The sequence below is a fragment of the Scyliorhinus torazame genome, chromosome 13 (assembly GCF_047496885.1).
Source record: "Scyliorhinus torazame isolate Kashiwa2021f chromosome 13, sScyTor2.1, whole genome shotgun sequence".
NCBI classification, from domain to species: domain Eukaryota; kingdom Metazoa; phylum Chordata; class Chondrichthyes; order Carcharhiniformes; family Scyliorhinidae; genus Scyliorhinus; species Scyliorhinus torazame.
The window spans coordinates 170262953-170276536 of NC_092719.1; the positions used below are offsets into that span (position 1 = coordinate 170262953).

General features: G+C 45.8%; 1 protein-coding gene across 10 annotated transcripts in view; it reads right to left on the bottom strand.

Annotated features, from left to right (window-relative positions):
• Window positions 1–532: 532 nt before the first annotated feature.
• The window catches only part of slmapa (sarcolemma associated protein a), a 383477-nt gene continuing 370425 nt past the window's right edge, over window positions 533–13584 (bottom strand). For 9 of the 10 annotated variants that reach the window (XM_072472425.1, XM_072472423.1, XM_072472424.1 and 6 more), the window contains one exon: window positions 533–2354. In XM_072472425.1, coding sequence (XP_072328526.1) covers window positions 2262–2354 — 93 coding nt within the window. In that variant the 3' untranslated portion in view covers window positions 533–2261. Of the gene's footprint in view, window positions 2355–3160; window positions 3254–13584 lie in introns of all 10 variants that reach the window. The other variant, XM_072472422.1, reaches the window with a different exon arrangement.

Sequence of the window (13584 nt, forward strand, 5' to 3'; positions counted from 1 at the left end):
CGAAAGCCAGTTGAGGCACAGGCCTTATCCGCTACAGCTGGTATTCAACCAGCAGGGATGTCATGGCATGGGGCACCTGAAAAGCAAACCCGGTGGGTTCCCAGGGGCGGGGGGAATCCAGCATTGGGAAGTGGGGGAGAGGATGAGAGCCACCCCACTGACCTTGCCTCTAACACCCCTCTCCCACAACCCACATCTGATTCGAAGCTTCTGGTGAGTACATTACCAACAGCAGCCACTGCTCTCAGCCAAGCATTGGAGAGCTGTCGGCCTCTGATTGGACGAGGACGGGATTTCCATCCCAGGGTTCATTAATCCTCCAGGAGACCCAATGCACGCCACTTGAATGCTTGATGGGCACTTAATTCCAGCGGGCCTTCAATCCAGGTGACGTAGAGCTTTGGCTGATTCTCCAGCCGGCCGGCAAAACCCCAATAATAAGCACTAAATTCTGCTCAAATGACATATTCCTTCTGCTGTTTTTCAGTCATACGACAGTGGATCTCCCCTCAGCAATAAACTCAAATGCACATAGGGAGAGCAAACTTTATTTTATTAAATCATGCACATCACGTATGTTAGTGCAAATACTTTAATTTGTAGTTCAGAAATTCTACTGTACTTCCAACCTTTTTACAAAATAGATTTAAAACAATTATTTTACTTTAAAAAATGTATTTCTGTAATTCAGCATCTCAGAACAATATTTGCAAACAACCTATGTACAGGAGGTACCAAGGACCACTGGCATGTGTGTGTGTAGCTGGGATGGAATATCATAGCTTATTGGCCATCCAAACAATTGCTCAAGTTGACAGACTTTAGAACAGATTTGTTTCCACATGAACAAGTGTTTCTTCCCGACAACCTTGTGTTAAAACAAAAAAAAAATCCCACATTGAAAGGGACATCTAACAAAACTCTACATTCACCCTCAATGTGTTTTAAGATAACTTATATAGCAGATTCTCAACACATTCTTGAAAACTATTTCTATTGTCGAGAATATTTTAAACCAGCTGTAAGTTTAAAGTGTTCTTATTTTTTTATTTGATTGACTACGGAATCTTGTACCAATATTTGCAATTACATAGTAGAACCCAACATATCATATTGTGGTTGAAAATATATAAATTGAATTAGTTTTAAAATAAGGCAATACCCAACTCATTTGGCTAAAAGGTGTCATGAAAAATTAAGGTGACGATCCATTTTTCCTGTAACTCACTTTAAAACAAAGTGCTTGCTGGTATGACTCCTATAGTGAGTATGGCAGCTGTCTGAAAGACAGGTGAAGGACTGTCCTGGGAATGTAGTGATTAAGGCAGTAGCATTAGACTGCTTTATGGTTGCAGAATTGAGTCCCAGTCATAGTCTACACTATAAGCAAAGTGCTTACTACTGTGTATCAGAAATATTTCAGTCAGCCTCTTACATTGGTATCCCCATCACCAGGGAAAACAAACAAACATTTAATCGTTTTCACCAACTGATGCACACTTTCCACCAACTGATATATGGAGGAGCATGGATTTGATGCTGCAGAGGGATTGTGGTCCGCTTATCTTAGCTGGGCAAAACAGTAATTGAGATGGGTGCCCGCGAGCAAAAGGAAAAACATAAAAAATGTATTTTTTCATTTATATGTATACTGTTGTTGCTTCAATAAAGTGCTGGGAGAAGTTAAGCTCTCGTGCAAGTCATACGTATCAAGGATACGTATCATCATCCAATCCTATAATAGCATTACACTTATTTTTAAAAATTGACTGCTGCTTAAATGGCATGTCACCCCTTGTATGTGGATAAACTGACAGCAGGTGAACCATTTGTTCCATTGTTAGCATCATTATTCAGGCCTAAATACATCAGTTGGTAGAATTGCATCACTATTGTAAAAGGATACAGCAGAACTCATAAGTGAAACTAAATTAACTTACATGTTTTTAATATTTTGGTACCAAGAAGCCTAGTTTAGGCCACCACATCTCTTTACATAATCCCAAAGTACTGATTTAAAAAAAAAAGGAAAACTGCAAACAAAACATTATCTAGAGTAGAATCCAGTCACAATTTTTTATTCCCTCTATATACAATTACATTTTATACAGTTCAAGCAAAGATCCTACAGTCGTACTCTGAAACAGCTGTGTTTTTGTTAGAGGTAAAAAGGAAGGAAACAGATCTGCTTGTCCTTGTGGTAAAAGAAAGCCAATGTCAATGAGGAGGACATTCTGCATTTTGAGAGACATCACGCAGTTTCATGGCGAGGCTCTATTCAGCGCTGGGTATAACACTACCACCGTGACAGCAACCAGCACGGCCATCATTGGCATCCATTTGAACAATCCACCCTGAAAAGGTTTGTGGAAAAGAGTTATTATTTAAGAGCCATTGTTTTCTGAATATACATACCAGCAGTTTGGGGCAAAATGAATTTTAAGTACAGAATTTCCACTGTGCTGTAGTATGATTCGGACATCAGGTCCCTACACATCTCTCATATGCTGAGACCAAATACTCATAATGCACGTCAGATCTCCACTCAACTAACAGAAGAATTCATAATGCTTACACCATGATTTCTTAATTGTATTTATATAATTGAACTAAAGTTTTACTTGCTAAGTTAAATACGTGGAAAATGTACTATTATATAGGAGTTATCTTTATAGTCCATAAGTAAACTAGCTTTTTTATTCTCTCTATCTTGTAACTTTTCTTAAATATAATTATGTGGGATTAAATAATTTACATCATCTGATACACAAAATCTGTGTTAAACATACTGAAATAAAGGAATTTAAATCATAAAGTACTTAATTAAATGTTACCCCAATCTGCTGTAGTATTATAACTTTCAAGCACAAAGATGAAGATTATTCAGCATAACGTAGACATTAGGCATGCTAGACTGGCACGATGTGATGTCAAGCAAAATAGATAACAAAGCAGTTTTTGTTTACAATTAAAAAAATTCAGCATTGAAACAAATAAAGAAAATAAATATGGACTCTAAAATATAGTTAATATAAGTAGTAGAAAACCCTGCAACATACAGATTAGCAAGTTAAAGCTGTATTAAGACTGTTCATGCATCTTGTGAAGAAGGGATACAAATTAGCAGGGGAACACACAGACATATATTGTAGCTGTGTACCTTCATCTACCATAGGTGATCGAACCACCAGTACAGGAAAGCCAGGATTAGGGCGACGCCTAGAGCAGGGATGGGTTGCAATATAGTGGAAGGCTGAGGAAGGGAAGGGATATTCACAGTCACTGTGTGCAAAGCATCAGAATGCACAGTGGAGATTTTCAGGGACTATATTGGTGGAACATAAATGTAAGCGTGCCAAGTGATGTACTGTGGAAAAAAAAACATCTCTCAAATAGATTTAAAAATTTGCTTGCAAAGCTTCCCTTGCAAAGTGTTTTATGCACTTGTCCTACAAACCAGGCACAAGCTAGCCATTTTACTGGCAGCAAAGAAAATTTATTTAAATCTTAAGGAAATAGAACAGATAGCCCTTAGTTTGTTGAAATAATATACTTCTTGCTTGGTGGAACACATTTCCTCACAAGTACTTGTTTGCATTATAAATCAGAGAGATACATGGAAAAGGAGATTCATGCCAGACAATTCTACATTAACTGAAAAATAATTGTGAATGTATCTTCTTTGTTACCTTACATATCATATTTTGATCCATAAACTAATGACACAGTTATATAACTCCCATGTAAAACATGAATGCAAGTTATCTTTATTGATGCTCTTTTAAATTGTGTGGTTATCCACGAGAGGTACTACACTGCAAACACATTTCATTGACTAGGAGCAGGAGTAGATCATTGGGTGGCACGGTGGCACAATGGTTAGCACTGCTGCTTCATACCCCAGGTACCTGGGTTCAATTCCGGCCTTGGGTGACTGTGTGGAGTTTGCACGCTCTCCCAGTGTCTGCGTGGGTTTCCTCCGGGTGGTCTGTTTTCCTCCCACAGTCCAAAGATGTGCAGGTTAGGTGGATTGGCCATGCTGAATTGCCACTTAGCATCCAAAGATTTGGAGGGGTTACGGGGATAGGGCGGGGGACTGGGCCAGTGGAGGGTTGGTGCAGATTCTCGGGGTTTGATGAATCGGCCCTTCGAGCCTGCTCTGCTACTCCGTATGATCATGGTTGATCCTCTAGCACAACTTCATACTCCCTTGTTCTCCCCATGTGCCACAACACCTTTAGAGCCTAGAAATGTATCTATTTCCTTTTAAAATATATTCAGTGATTTAGCCTCCAGTCTTCTGTGATAAGAGAATTCCACAGTATCACCATTCTGAGTGAGGAAGTTTCTTCTCATCTCAGAGCTAAATGGCCTACCACAAATCCTGCAACTGTGACCCCTTGTTCCAGACACCATCGCCCCAGCCAGAGGAAACAACATCATTGCAGCCAGTTTGTCCACCGCTGTCAGAATTTTGTATGTTTCAATTAGATCCCCACTCATCCTTCTGAACTCCCCAGAATACAGGCCTAGTGGACCCAATCTCTCCTCATATGATAATCCTGCTATCCTAGGAGTCAGTTTAGTCAACCTTTGCTGCACTCTCTCCATGGCGAGTATATCCTTTCTCAGGTAAGGATATCCAAACTGCATACAATACCCCAAGTATGGTCTCACCAAGGCCCCATACAGCTGCAGTAAGACATTCTTGGTCCTGTACTCATTCCTCTTGCAATGAAGGCCAACATACAATTTGCCTTCCTAACTGCTTGCGTGCTTGCCTTTGGTGACTGGTGTACAAGGACACCTAGGTCCCTTTGTACATCAACCTTTCCTAATTCATCACCATTTAAATAATACTCTTTTGAGGACTTCTGGTGGTGACATGTAGGTGGAGGTCGCACGTTGGGTAGCTCCTGCTGGAGCTTTTGTTTTTTGGTCTTTTTCATCCAGTTTAAAAAAAATAAATTCAGAGTACCCAACTATTTATTTCCAATTAAGGGGTAATTTAGTGTGGCCAATCCACCTACCCTGCACATCTTTGGGTTGTGGGGGTGAAACCCACGCAAATTCGGGGAGAACGTGCAAACTCCCACACGGACAGTGACCCAGGGCCGGGGTCGAACCCGGGTCCTCAGCACCGTAGGCAGCAGTGCTAACCACTGCGCCACCATGCTGCCCTTTTTAATCTAGTTTTGAGGAGAAATGTTATATGAACGATCTCCAGTAAAGTTGTGGTAATTAGAGGTTTTCAAAAACCCAATAGACGAACACGGGTCCAAAAGGAACCAACACGAGTCCGCCTGAGAGCTCGAGTTCATGTGAAGTTCTGTGGGTAGAAAGATGGCTGGGGCAAGCTCACTGCGTGGGGCTGCGTCACTGGCCAAAGTGATGGTGGTGGAGTTTGAGCGGCAGTTTGCGAAGCATTTTGAGCCGCATGGGCAGGAGATGATGGAAATGCTGAAACAGTTGGTGGACGATACGTTGGCCCCGATAAAGGCGCCTCTTAGAAAGACAGCAACGGCGATAGGGGAGGCTGAAGGCGTGTTGAAGGGGGTGGAGGAAGCATCGTCATGGCACAGCCACCAGCTCGCCTCATTGGGTGAGGAGCTGTGGAAGGTGGAGCAAAGTAATAAAGGGTTGGGAGGCAAAGACGAGGCCCTTGAGAACAGGTCACGGCGGCAGAATCTTTGGACCAAGGGATTGCCTGAGGAGTTGGAGGGCCGGAGGCCGATGGAGTACTTTTCAGAGAATGTCGCCAAGTTGTTGGGGGAAGAGGAGAAAACATCACTCTTTGAGCTGGATTCACTAAGAGCTGCGGAAGTCTGATTTCACAGCTATCAAATGAAGGAGAAGGTCTTGGGATGGGCCAAGCAGAATCGGGAGGTGAGGTGGGAGGTAGTGGTACTCTTATATACCAGATGCCAAGGTGGAGCTGGCAAAACAGAGGGCGGCCTTTTAACAGGACGAAAACAGAGCTTTATAAGAGAAATGTGTTGTTTGGGGTGGTCTACCTGGCGAAGTTGAGAGTTACGCATAACTGCATGGACTATTAAAAGCAAATTACTGCGGATGCTAGAATCTGAAACCAAAAAGAAAATGCTGGAAAATCTCGGCAGGTCTGGCAGCATCTATAGGGAGAGAAAAGAGCTAATGTTTCGAGTCCAGATGACCCTTTGTCAAAGCTAAGTGGGAAATATTTACACTGTGGGGTGAGAGAATGAAAGATGAGTCATAGCCACAGAAACCAAGGGAACAGAGTGCTAATAGCCACAGAAACCAAGTGGAAGAGTGCAGTCCCCAGAGAGAACAAAAGGTGTGAAAGACCAAACAGCAGAGAAACTAACCTCAGAGGGTAAACTGTGACAGATGTAGCTGTGGAGAGAGAGGAAGGGGAAGCAAAGGGGAGAAAAGGTAAGGAAAGGGGGGGGGGGGATAAGATGGGGGGAGGGGAATTATAAAGACAAGAAAAAAATAAGTGGTAAAACCAAAGAGAAAATGCTGGAAAATCTCAGCAGGTCTGGCAGCATCTGTAGGGAGAGAAAAGAGCTAATGTTTCGAGTCCAGATGACCCTTTGTCAAAGCTCAAACAGTTGATTTTTCTGTCTCCATTTCCGGTAATAAATATTATTCCTACAGATACTGCCAGACCTGCTGCGATTTTCCAGCATTTTATCTTCGGTTTCAGATTCCAACATCCGCAGTAATTTACTTTTATTTAATAAATGGTAAAAGACAGTTAAATGAAATGGGATGAAAACAAAGGGGTCGAAGTAGATAGAGCTAATGATCTGAAGCTGTCGAATTCGATGTTAAGACCGGAAGGCTGTAGTGTGCCTAACCGAAAGATGAGATGTTGTCCTCCAGTTTGCGTTGAGCTTCACTGGAACATTGCAGCAGGCCAAGGACGGACATTGGGCACGGGAACAGGGTCTTGTGTTAAAATGGCAAGCAACGGGAAGGTTCATGTAATGAATGCGCACAGACCGAAGATGCTCAGCAATGTGATCATGCAGTCTGCGTTTGATCTCACCGATATAGAGGAGACCACATTGGGAGCAGCGAATGCAATAGACCAAATTGACAAAGGTGCAAATGAAACACTTCTTAACCTGGAATGAGTGTTTTGGGCCTGGGAAATTAAGCATGGGAGAGGTAAAGGGACAGGTGTTACACCTTCTGCGATTATATGGGAAGGTGCCATGGGTAATGGGAGAGGTGTTGGGTATGGTGGAAGAGCGGACTCGATTATCTCGGAGGGAACGGTTCTCTGCGGAATGCTGACAGAGGGAGTGAAGGGAAGGTGTGTTTGGTGGTGGTATCACGCTGGAGTTGGCAAAAATGGCGGAGGGTTCTGCTTTGCATAAGGAGGCTGGTGGGGTGAAATGTGAGAATGAGGGGGACTCTATCCTTATTATGGGAGGGAGGGGAGGGGGCAAGGGAGATGGACCGCACACTGTTGACGGCCCCGTCAACAACTGTAGGTGGGAAATCACAGTTGAGGAAGAAAGAACACATTTTTGAAGCACCATTTTGGAATGAGGCATCATCGGAACAAATGCAATGGAGGCAAAGGAGCGGAGAGATAGCGATGGACTCCTTACAGGGTGTAGGGTGCGCAGAGCTGGAGTCCAGATAGCTGTGGGAGTCAGTGGGCTTGTAATGGATATTAGTAGATTGTCTATTGCCGGAAATAGAGACAGAAAGGTCAAGGTAAGTGTCTGAGGTGAAAGTGATGGAGGGGTAGAAACTGGAAGCTAAGTTGATGAATTTTTCCAGGTCCGGACAAGAGCATGAAACGGCACCAAAATAGTCATCAATGTATCGGTAAAGGAGTTGTGGGAGGAGACCAGGGTAGGCCTGGAACAAGGAATGTTCCACATACCTCAATGTTCCACATACCCCGCTTGCCTTTTTATGACACAGGGAGAATGTGCAGACTAAGCACAGACAGTGACTCAAGCTGGAAATCGAACCCGGGTCCCTTGTGCTTTGAAGCAACAGTGCTAACCATTGTGCTGCCGTGCCGCCGGTTTAGGGACCTGATGGAAGTTCCTGTACTTAGAGAGGTTGTTTATCTTGAGGGGGGGGGGGGGAGGGAGCGATTGAGGGGTTCCACAAGGGATGGGGTCTGTTTATTCTTCACTTTTAAAGAGTTGGTTACCGTCAGCTGCTAGAGAAGGGTTGGGTAGGGATAGGGACGTGAACGGGTATGATATAGTCGGGATTGGTTAGAATGGAGGAGAGTCTGTGTAGGGGGTAGGGGCTGAGGGCGTTGGCAACAACGCCACTCCCGATGGCCCTGGGGGAAAAACTCAAGGAGTCCGGTGGTAGTAGTAGCGACGTTGAAAATCTGGAGACAGTTGCGCTAGCACCTTAGGCTGGGGCGGGGTCAAAGGAAATGCTGATTCGGGGGAATCACAGATTTGAGCCAGGGACGTGGGATGTGAGTTTTTGTAGATGGGAGGAGAAGGGAGTCAGGGCATTAAAGGATTTGTTTCGAGAGGGCTGGTTTGCAGGATTGAAGGAGCTGGGACTGAAATATGGGTTGGGGCAGGGGGAAATGTTTAGGTTTATGCAGGTCCGAGATTTCACTAAGAAGGAGATACAGAGTTTCCCGGTCGCGCCAGCCTCCACACTGTTGGAGGAGGTGCTGACGACAGGGGGAATGGAGAAGGGAAAGGTGGGGGTGTCCGCGATTTATGGAGCGATTCTGGAAGAGAAGGCACCTCCTCTGGAGGGGATTAAGGCAAAGTGGGAGGAAGATTTGGGAGAGGGCATGGAGGAGGGGTTGTGGCGTGAGGTGCGCCGGAGGGTATATGCCTCAACTTTGTGCACGAGGTTGGGGCTGATACAGCTGTAAGTGGTATATAAGGCGCACCTCACAAAGGCAAGGATGAGCCGATTCTTTGAGGAGGTAGAGGATGTTTGGGAACGTTGCCGGGGGGGGGGGGGGGGGGGGGGGGAAGAGAGGAGAGACGGGGACGCAAACCACGTTCATATGTTTTGATCCTGTCCAAAGCTGGAGGAGTATTGGAGGGAGGTCTTCAGGGTAATTTCAAAGGTGGTACATGTGAGACTTGAGCCGGGTCCTCTGGGAGACCATATTCGGGGTATCGGATCGGCCGGGATTGGAAGCGGGTGCGGAGACAGATGTTTTAGGCTATGCCTCGCTGATTTCCCAAAGGCGGATCCTGTTGGTGTGGAGGTCAGTTTCTCCTCCCTGTGCCATGGCGTGGCGGTGGCATCTGTTGGAGTTTTTAACACTTGAGAAGGTGAGGTTTGAGTTGAGAGGAAGGATGGAAGGGTTCTGCCATTCATGGGCTTTGTTTATTATGCACTTTCACGAATTGGATGACATTGGGGGGTTGGGACTGTGTATGTTGTTGGTGACTGTATGGGGGGGGGGGGGGGGGGGGGATGGTGGATTCCTGACTCCTTTTCTTTGATGTCTGTATTTAAAATGTTGAGGGTTGTTTGGGGGTTGGTGGGAGGGAGGAATTGTTGGCCAGGGGATTGACATTGTATTTGTTACCATTGATTATTTGTTGATGGGTGTAAATTTGGATGAAAATGTGAAAAGGGGTGGCATGGGCACAGTGGTTAGCACTGCTGCATATGACGCTGAGGACCTGGGTTCTAATCCCGGCCCTGGGTCAATGTCCATGTGGAGTTTGCACATTCTTCCTGTGTCTGCGTGGGTTTCACTCTCACCACCCAAATATGTGCAGGTTAGGTGGATTGGCCACACTAAATTGGAAAATAAAATTGGGTACTCAAATTTTTTAAATTTTTTTTAAAGGAGGGTATTAGCTCCGACAATGCGGAATCTGTATGGGTAGAGCTGAGAAACAGCAAGGGACAAAAAACGTTAGTGGCCGTCATATATACAATCCCGAACTGCAGCGATATTGTTGGGAATGGAATTAAACAGGAAATTAGAGGTGCATGCGATAAAGGAACAACTTTAATTATGGGTGATTTTAATCTGCATATAGATTGGGAAAATCAAATAAGCCACAATACCACAGAGGAGGTATTCCTGGAGTGTATGCAGGATGGTTTTCTGGATCAATATGTTGAGGAGCCAACTAGAGAACAGGCCTTCCTAGATTGGGTACTGTGTAATGAGAACGGAATCATTGGCAATCTAGTTGTGCGTGACCCCTTGGGGATGAGCGACCACCATATAATAGAATTTTTCATCAAAATGGAGAGTGAAGTAGTTGATTCTGAGACTAGGGTCCTGAACCTTAACAAAGGAAACTATAATAAAAGGAGGCGTGAGTTGGCTGTGATCGATTGGGGAATGTTAGAGGGTTAGATAGGGTGGACAGTGAGAGCCTTCTCCCGCGGATGGAAATGGCTAGCACGAGGGGACATAGCCTTAAACTGAGGGGTAATAGATATAGGACAGAGGTCAGGGGTAGGTTCTTTACGCAAAGAGTAGTGAGGCCGTGGAATGCCCTACCTGCTACAGTAGTGAACTCGCCAACATTGAGGGCATTTAAAAGTTTATTGGATAAACATATGGATGATAATGGTATAGTGTAGGTTAGATGGCTTTTGTTTCGGTGCAACATCGTGGGCCGAAGGGCCTGTACTGCGCTGTATTGTTCTATGTTCTATGTTACTTAAAGAGATGACAGTGGATAGGCAATGACGAACATTCAAAGAGCCCATGGAGGAACTACAACAATTGTTTATTCCTGTCTGGCACAAAAGTAAAATGGGAAAGGTGGTCAATCCATGGCTTACAAGAGAAATTAGGGATCGTATTTGATCCAAGGAAGTAGCATATAAATTGGCCAAGAAAAACAACAGGTCTGAGGATTGGGAGCTGCATAGAACTCAGCAAAGAAACCTCACTGGGCCGAGGTCTCAGGTTCGATCCCGGCTCTAGGTCATTGTCAATGTGGAGTTTGCACACTCTCCCCGTGTTTGGGTGGGTTTGCCCCCACAACCCAAAGATGTGCAAGGTAGGTGGATTGGCCACACTAAATTGTCCCTTAATTGAAAAAATCAATTGGGTTCTCTAAATTCTTTTAAAAAAAAGAAAAAAAAAGAATTCAGCAAAGAAGGACCGAGGGATTGTTTAAGAAGGGGAAAATAGAGTATGAAAGTAAGCTTGCAGGGAACATAAAAACTGACTAACTTTCTATAGGTACGTGAAGAGAAAAAGATTGATGAAGATTAAATGTAGGTTCCTTACAGTCAGAAACAGGGGAATGTATTATAGGGGACAAATAAATGGCTGAGCAACTAAATACATACTTCAGGGTATTGAAGGAAGTGGCTCGAGAAATAGTAGATGCATTGGTGGTCATCTTTCAGGATTCTATAGTCTGCGGAACAGTTCCTGCAGATTGGAGGAAAACTCTTCCACTCATGATTTTGCAACCAAAGTGGATAATTTTATATATTTTTTAAAAATATGTTTTTATTAAGAATTTTTCAACAATATTTTCCACCTTACAAACTAAAACCCTCCCCGTCCCGTAACAAAGAAAAGAAAGAGAACTCGCGTGGCAAGACATGAACATGGCAAGTCAATAAGATACAGAACTTTGTACATTGGATTCTTCCCTTACATGTCAGTTTCCGGATCATTCATGTGTTTTCTTGCTCAAATGCCCCCCAGAGACCCCCCCCCCCCGCAAACGATGTCCCCCCCCCCCCCCGGGTTGCTGTTGCTGCTGTCCGACCTTCATCTAACGCTCCGCGAGATGGTCTAGGAACGGTTGCCACCGCCTGTAGAACCCCTGCGCAGACCCTCTCAAGGCAAACTTTATCCTTTCCAACTTGATAAACCCAGCCATATCATTTATCCAGGCCGCCACGCTGGGGGGCTTCGCCTCCTTCCACATTGGCAAGATCCTTCGCCGGGCTACTAGGGATGCAAAGGCCAGAATGCCGGCCTCTTTCGCCTCCTGCACTCCCGGCTCGTTCACTACTCCAAATAGTGCTAGCCCCCAGCTTGGCTTGACCCGGACTTTCACCACCTTAGATACTGTTCCCACCACTCCCCTCCAGAACCCCTCCAGTGCCGGGCATGACCAAAACATATGGACATGGTTCGCCGGACTTCCTGAGCACCTCCCACATCTGTCCTCCACCCCAAAGAACCTACTCAGCCTCGCCCCCATCATATGCGCTCTATGAACCACCTTAAATTGTATCAGGCTAAGCCTGGCACACGAGGAAGAGGAATTAACCTTACTTAGGGCATCAGTCCATAGCCCCTCCTCAATCTCCTCCCCCAACTCCTCCTCCCATTTACCCTTCAGCTCCTCTACCAAAGCCTCCCCCTCTTCTTTCATCTCCTGGTATATCGCCGACACTTTGCCCTCTCCGACCCATAGGCCCAAAATCACCCTATCTTGAATCCCCTGTGCCGGGAGTAGCGGAAATTCCCTCACCTGCCGCCTCACAAACGCCCTCACTTGCATGTACCTGAAAGCGTTTCCCGGGGGTAGCCCAAACTTCTCCTCCAGCGCCCCTAAGCTCGCAAACGTCCCGTCAATGAACAGGTCCCCCATTCTTCTAATCCCTGCCCGTTGCCAGCTCTAAAACCCCCCGTCCATCCTTCCTGGGACAAACCGATGGTTGTCTCTGATCGGGGACCACACCGAGGCTCCCGTCGCACCCCTGTGCCGTCTCCACTGCCCCCAGATCTTTAGCGTTGCCGCCACCACCGGGCTCGTGGTGTACCTTGTCGGCGAGAGCGGCAGCGGTGCCGTCACCAGCGCCCTCAGGCTCGTTCCCTTGCAGGACGTCATCTCCAACCTCTTCCACGCCGCCCCCTCTCCCTCCATCACTCACTTACGGATCATTGCCACGTTGACTGCCCAATAGTAACCAGCCAAATTCGGCAACGCCAACCCTCTTCTATCTCTGCTATGCTCCAAGAACCCCCTCCTTACCCACGGGATCTTGCTCGCCCACACAAATCCCATAATGCTCCTGCTTACCCTCTTACAGAAGGCCTTAGTAATCACAATTAGGAGGCATTGTTGGAATACAAAAATAAATCTCGGGAGGACCACCATTTTAACCGACTGTACCCTACCCGCCAACGAGAGTGGCAACATATCCCACCTTTTGAAATCCTCTTCCATCTGTTACACCAACTGCGTCAAATTAAGTTTGTGCAGTGCTCCCCAGCTCCTAGCTACCTGAATCGCCAAGTATTGAAAGCTCCTTTCCGCCCTCCTCAATGGTAGGTCGTCTATCCCTCTTCCCTGGTCCCCCGGATGGATCACAAAGAGCTCACTCTTTCCCACATTGAGCTTATAGCCCGAAAAATCTCCAAACTCCCGTAGGATCTGCATTACCTCCACCATCCCCTCCACTGGATCCGTCACATACAGCAACAGGTCATCTGCATACAGCGACACTCGATGTTCCTCTCCCCCTCGAACCACCCCCTTCCATTTCCCCGACTCCATTAACGCCATGGCCAAAGGTTCAATAGCTAATGCAGAGGGGACAGGGGGTACCCCTGCCTCGTCCCTCGATACAGCCGGAAATACTCCGACCTCCGCCGGTTCGTGACCACACCTGCCACAGGGGCTTTATACAGGA